Source organism: Peromyscus californicus, unplaced genomic scaffold (genome assembly GCF_007827085.1).
Source record: "Peromyscus californicus insignis strain IS unplaced genomic scaffold, ASM782708v3 Scaffold_15__1_contigs__length_86483966, whole genome shotgun sequence".
Classification (NCBI taxonomy): domain Eukaryota; kingdom Metazoa; phylum Chordata; class Mammalia; order Rodentia; family Cricetidae; genus Peromyscus; species Peromyscus californicus.
The window spans coordinates 62,258,526-62,265,400 of record NW_026294447.1 but is presented as its reverse complement, the minus strand read 5'-3'; the positions used below and the strand labels follow the sequence as shown (position 1 = coordinate 62,265,400).

The window sequence follows — 6,875 nt, the reverse complement described above, 5'->3', positions numbered from 1 at the left end:
GGCAGTCCAGGCAGGCCACCATGCATGTCCTCGTGCCTCAGCTTTTTGCTTTTGTTTTTTTTTCTCTGTGTAACAGCCCTGGCTGTCCTGGAACTGTCCCTGTAGACCAGGCTGGCCTCAAACTCACAGAGATCCACCTTCTTCTGCCTCCCAAGTGCTGGGGTAAAAGGCGTGCGCCACCACACCCAGTCCCCGTCTCCGCTTTTTTTTTTTTTTTTTTTTTTTTTTATCAGTAACAATAACTTTATTTTCTAACAGGCAATTTTCCTACTGCTTCAGTATTTTCCTCTCAGAAAACACAAGTTTTAGAACTGGATCACTTGGCCCTTTCTCTTCTTGTCTCCTCCCAGTTCAAAATGCTTGCACCTCTTAATGGCCAGCATCCTCTTGGATCTGCAGTTGGGCTCGACACACTCAAGCCTGAGCACAATCTTCTTTGTGGTTTTGGCCTTCTTTCGGAAAATTGGCTTTGTCTGTCCACCGTAACCACTCTGCTTCCGATCATAGCGCCGCTTTCCTTGGGCGTACAGGGAATCCTTGCCCTTCTTATACTGGGTCACTTTGTGAGGCTGATGCTTGCCACATTTCTTACAGAAAGTCCTCCGGGTTTTAGGTACGTTGACCATCTTTGCAGTAGAGGTGTCTATTCGATGAAAACGAGAGACCCGGGTCCGAGATCGCCGCTTCAACCACACGAGCCGCACAGGAAAGGGCCCGTCTCCGCTTTTATGTGGGTGCTGGGGTCCCAACTCTGGTCCTCATTTGTGAAGCAAACACTTTTTGAGCTGACCCATATTCCCAGCCTCTCTATTTCCTTTTGTTTGTTTGTTTTAAGGCAGGGTTTCTCTGTGTAGTTTTGGTGCCTGTCCTGGATTTCGCTCTGTAGATCAGGCTGGCCTCGAACTCACAGAGATCCACCTGGCTCTGCCTGCCGAGTGCTGGGATTAAAGGTATGTGCCACCACCACCTGGCCTATTTCCTTTTTAAAATAAGACATTTTTACCTCTCTAGGTAGACATTTTTTCCTGTTGGAGGGCCAAACCTAGGACTGGAAGATGAACCCTTGGAATATGGGGACCTGGATCAAGGACTCTAAGTGTATTCCAGCAGTGGTGAAGGGCAGGCAGATGGAGCAGGCTTTGGGGCCTCATGGTTTTGTATTGCCCTTAGCAAAGTGAAACTGAACAGTCTCTCATTCCCATAGCCATCCACAAAGGAGAGCATGGCGAGGGACGGACACCCTGTTTTCTCTAAAGCACTAATCTGACCCCACTCTGGGCTGGGGCCTCCTCCATCCTTCCTCCACAGGCCCCAGGTGCCCTTTCTGGCAGCTTCTACCTGCCTTAGCCCCTCTCCTCCCTTCAGCCTTAGGGCTCTGACATCACCCCTGGGCCAGCATCCCCTCCAGCACTCCAGAAAAACAGTATCGTTGGAATCCTGCACGTTCCATATGGGCTGGCCTGGGCAGGCTCTGTGGGAAGGCAGGTGACCAGAGGTGATTCCCGGGTGGCTCCCACCCTTGTGGTCTTCTTCATCTTGACCCTGATCAGGAAAATACGCACAGTGGGGAGGGGCTAAACCAGGAAACGCCAATGGAGTTTATTTTACTTCTAAGGAAAGCACATGTTCTTGAAAGACTAAGAAGACAAAAGATGGCCAGGTGGTGGTGGCGCACGCCTTTGATCCCAGCACTCAGGAGGCAGAGGGAAGCGGACCTCTGTGAGTTCAAGGCCAGCCTGGACTACAGAGCGAGATCCAGGACAGGCTCCAAAACTACACAGAGAAACCCTGTCTCGAACCACCCCCCCCAATAAATAAATAAATAAATAAATAAACAAATAAATAAATAAATAAAAATAAATAAATAAAAGACAAAAGAGTCCAGAGAATGTTCCCACTGGAGACACCATGGCTACCGACCGTGTGGGTGTTTGCCGTACATTCCACCGAAGGGATTTCCCAGTAGATCCACGGCTGCCTGTTCAACCAGGGTGGGAATCCCCACTTTTGTATGAGTGAGCACATGTGTGAGTGACTGAATACAGACATTTTAATTTTTTTACCACTGAGCTAAATCCCCAGCTGGGAATCCCCACTTTGCTGGGTTATCAGGGAAGTAGCTAAAGTCAACAGGGAGGGAGGCTGGAGACAGACAGAGGGTGGGGCCCAGAGGGCAGCCTGAAGGGGCCTGGAGTGGGTGTGTCTCTGGAGGTTCCTATGAGGGGTGTGTGGGGCAGGCAGGGGAAGTTAGAAAATGGGTGCTTGAGGAGACCCAGATGGACCTGGGCAGCCTGGACACGGGAGCTCTCTACACACCAACCAGCTTGGGCCTCCCCAGCTTGGAGACAAGAGCGTAGACCCTGCAGGAAGGGTGGTGCTTACCCAAGGGGGCAGTAGCCGGCGGAACCTCCCACCTTCCAAGGGCCTGGTCCATCCAGGAATGTACCAGGCTGCAAGCCAAGCGCCTGTTGCATGCTAAGCTGTGAAGTGCCTGGTCCTGCTGGTGTGTGGAGGGGCTGGTGGGGAGTGTGAGCTCAGCCCATTCACCTGCCTCTTGTCTATTGTTCTTCCCCCTCATGTTAGCAAAGATCAAGTCAGCGTCTTGTCATCACTGACCACAAACTTTCAAACACCTTCATCTGGTCGTGGAAACTTCCGGAGTTAGCTCGGGGTTATTAAGAGCCTAGTGAGTGGGTCAGATACTCACTTCCGCCATCCCTCCTCTGCATTCATTGCTCACTCCTCACCTACTCAGCTACTCCCTCACTCATTCACTCCTCACTCACCACAAACACACTCATTCACTTACTCACTCACTCATTGATTCACTTACTCCGTCCCTCTTTCCTTTCTCACAAACCATACTCTCTCCCCATTCCTCCCTCTCTGGCTAACTCTCTCCCTGTTCCTCACTCCCTCTATCTCTTGCACACTGCTGCTCTCCCTTCTCCCCTTCCCTCCTTCCTCTTTGGTCCGTCGTCCACTCCACAAAGTGCCGCTGCAGTCCAGTAGTGAGGGAGGCGGGACGTGGTGAAGCTCATCATGCCGTCCTGGGGTCACGCAGGAGGGGTGGACAATGGGGAGTACCTTAGGGTTGCTGAAACAAAACACCATGACCAAGAGGAACTTGGGGAGGAAAGGGTTTGTTTCAGCTTACGTGTCTTGATCACCGTCTATCATGAAGGGAAGTCGGGGCAGGAACCGAGAGGTAGAACCTAAAGCAGAGGCCATGGAGAAATGCTGCTTACTGGTTTGCTCTACCTGATTTGTTCAGCTTCTTCCTTCCTTCCTTCCTTCCTTCCTTCCTTCCTTCCTTCCTTCCTTCCTTTATTCATTCATTCACTGGTTTGTTTGTTTATTCATTTACTGTTTTTTCCAGACAGGGTTTTCTATGTAGCCTTGACTGTCCTGAAACTTGCTTTGTAAACCAGGCTGGCCTTGAACTCGGATCCACCTGCCTCCACCTCCCAAGTGCTGGGATTAAAGACATGCAGCATCATGCCTGGCAACTCCTTAGGGTCAGTACACAGAAGCTGTGGTCCACAGGGGGCCTCACTTACGTTGTGCTGGCAGCAGAATTTGGTAATGTGTAAGTTTCCCAGGTGGTACTGGTTTTGAAGACATGAGAGGTCATGGAGAGCAGCTGAGGTTGGCACTGTGTGGCACTGTGTATCGGGGCTAGAATCCCTGAAGAGAGGCCTGGAGAGGCTGTTGGTGAAGATGCAGGCCAGGGGCAGAAGAAACTCCATTTGGGAGACGCCAGCACCAAGGGATGACCTCTAGGGGAAGGTGCAGATGTGTGTACTGGAGCTGGCTTGAGCCTAGGAGATTTGTGTCCTGTGGCAAACCCTTTGGAGCCTAAAATACTGTGAGTCTCAGAAGTCTGGTGCTGATCTTGATGCTGTTGGACTTTGGGTCTGTTTTTATTTGAATGTAACTGTTTCCTGTTTTTTACCTTCTTTGAGTAAGAAAGTGTGTAGCTGCTGCTGCTTCTTCTTCTTCTTCTTCTTCTTCTTCTTCTTCTTCTTCTTCTTCTTCTTCCTCTTCTTCTTCTTCTTCTTCTTCTTCTTCTTCTCCTCCTCCTCCTCCTCCTCCTCCTCCTCCTCCTCCTCCTCCTCCTTCTCCTCCTCCTGCTCATTATCATCATTACCATCATTATCATCATCATCATCATCATCTTGAGACAGGTTTTCTCTGTGTAGCCCTGGCTGTCCTGGAACTCACTATGTAGACCAGGATGACCTTGAACTCTGAGATCTGCTGGCCCTGCCTCCGGAGCACAAGGACCAAAGGCATGTGCTATCATGCCTAGCTATTTAACTTATTTTTATTTTACAGGAGCCCACAGTTGAGAGACTTTGAACTTTTAAAGAAACTTTGGAATTTTACAGATACTTTGGAGTTTTAGAGAAACTATGGATATTCTAGAGAGGATTAAACTTTGAGAGGGATTTTGGCTGTTTTAAAGAGACTGAGCTTTTAAAGACTGTAGGGTTTTTAAAGTTATTTGTGCTTTATATTACTATATAATATTAACATGCCATCTTGAGGATAAATGAGAAAGGAAAGGTTCTAGTTGAATAGTGATGTGTCTGTGTATCAAACTGACAATTGTGCTGGCCAGTTTTATGTCAACTGGATACAAACTAGGACCATTTTGGAAGAGGGAACCTCAGTTGAGAAAATTCCCCCACCAGATTTGCCTGTGGATAAGCCTGGGTGCATTTTCTTGATTGGCGATTGATGTGGGGAGGCCCAGCTTACTGTGGGCAGTGCCACCCCTGGGTTGGTGGTCTTGGATGCTATTGAGAAAGTAGGTTGAGCAAACCATGAGGAGCAAGCCAGTAGGCAGTACTCCTCCACGGTCTTCCTGTCAGTTCCTGTCTCCAGTTTCCTGCCTTCAGGTTCCTGTCCTGATTTTCCTTGATGATTGACTACAAGCTGTAAGACGAAATAAAGCTTTTCCTTCCCGAGTTGCTTTTGGTCTTGCAGCCTTATCAAAGCAATAGAAACCCTAAGCTACCAGTCCTGCCGGGGCCACCAGGGGGCAGCATCACCAAGCCAGAGCAGGCCAATGCCTTTCCTTTCTGTGACACACCCTTTCAAACATTTTCTAAACAGCTACCTGCCTGGAGTCTTGTTTTACATATACTTTTTTTTTTCTGAATGTAAATTTATTATTTGATTTCTCCTCTTCCTCCCCTCCCCCTCCTCCTCCTCCCCTTCCTCCTCCTCCTTCTTTCTTCGTCTTCTGCCTTAGCACAGCATGAAACTTCTTGAGTTTCACTTTGTTCGAGATAAGTTCTCTTGTTTTCCACCGCATACACCAGGCTAGCGGGCCAAAGTGCTTCTGGAAAATCTCCCTGTCAGCCCTCCATCCTGGCATGGGAGCATTGAGATCACAGACACCCTGCTGCATATGGTTTTACATGGTTCTGGGGATTCAAACACAGGTCCTCACACTTGTACATAAGTATTCTACCCATAGATTCATCTCCCAAGTCCCTAAAACTCAGTAGTAACTATATATATATATATATATATATATATATATATATATATATATATATATATATATGCAGATCCTGTGTGGAAATTCTCTGCTGGATATGACGCTAAGGATTAGATCAGAGGGCTGAAAACCTTCATCTCCCAGAACGTGCCTTTCTGCACTGGTACTGATTCCATGCTCCTCTCCTTGGGTCTCATAGGATTTGTGGGAGGTTCTTTTGAACCCCAATGTGTGTGGAGCCCCCAGGCTCATACCTCGTGTCTTGGCCCCACTTCTGCAATCCTGCCCTCACACAGTGCTCACACTTCTGCTCTCTGCAGATCAGCTGTTTTTACCCACATTTGTATTTCCAAATCATAGAAAAGTGACATACAGGTTCCACAGGTACAGATAGCTCCTAACACTGAACTTAGTTTATCACGCGTGTCCTAACATGGCTCTCCCTCTTTCATCCCCATGTGGTTATTTTGTTTTCCTGCACCAGCAGAGCAAAGGGGGCAAGCAACATGCTGCTCCTGACACCTCTGAGAGTGCTTTGAGGGCCGGGCAGCGGTGGTGCACGCCTTCAATCCCAGCACTCGGGAGGAAGAGGCAGGCGGATCTCTGTGAGTTTGAAGCCAGCCTGGTTTACAGAGTGAGTTCCAGGACAGCCAGGGCTGCACAGAGAAACCCTGTCTTCAAAAAGAAAAAAAAAAAAAGTACTTTGAAAGTTCACTGATACTTAGTAACCACAGTCAACCTCAGTAATCAGGAAGCAAGGCTTTTGCCAAAGCCCATCCAGTCCATAGAGCCAATGTCTCCAACTCAGGCCACTCCCCTCAGTGTTGCTGGTTTCCTGTGACTTCCACATTTCCAGTGATGTTCAAACCAACGGTACCAATGGACGTATAGTGATGACAGCTTCACCTGGGTGAGGTGGGTCAGCCAAGATCCCACTGTCAGATTACTCAGGAAACATTTTGCATCCATTAACTAATGTACTTCTTAAGCAGTTTCTGGGGAGAATCTGAGATAGACTCTATGAGATCAGCCCCGCCCCCGTCTGCTTCCTGCGTTCATGCACGTCCACGCTTGTCTGTGTCTAATCAGGCTCACCGGAGGTCCACCACCTGTGCTTTCAGCTGGGGTCTATGTTTCTCTGACTGGTCTAACCTGCCACCACTTCCCTTCCTGCATACAACACTGGGTTTTCTCAGCTGTCATCTGGGTGTTTGTTCTCAGGAGGAATGGTCTTCTCAATAATGTAATGGGTAGAGACCTTGATCTGGGCTGTAGGATGCCTCCCCTCCCTAGGTAGCCTCATTTCCATAGCAGGAATATACTTGCATGTATTTCTATAGTTTCCTATATTAAAACTGAGACT

The 6,875-nt window shown here is 48.6% G+C and overlaps 1 protein-coding gene across 1 annotated transcript; it reads right to left on the bottom strand.

The window, feature by feature from the left end:
- Positions 1-220: 220 nt before the first annotated feature.
- Positions 221-694, bottom strand: LOC128110546 (60S ribosomal protein L36a). The gene has a single exon (XM_052738225.1). It carries the CDS (start codon positions 624-626, stop codon positions 306-308), a length of 321 nt encoding a protein of 106 aa, XP_052594185.1. The 5' UTR covers positions 627-694; the 3' UTR covers positions 221-305.
- Between the last annotated feature and the right edge of the window lie 6,181 nt (positions 695-6,875).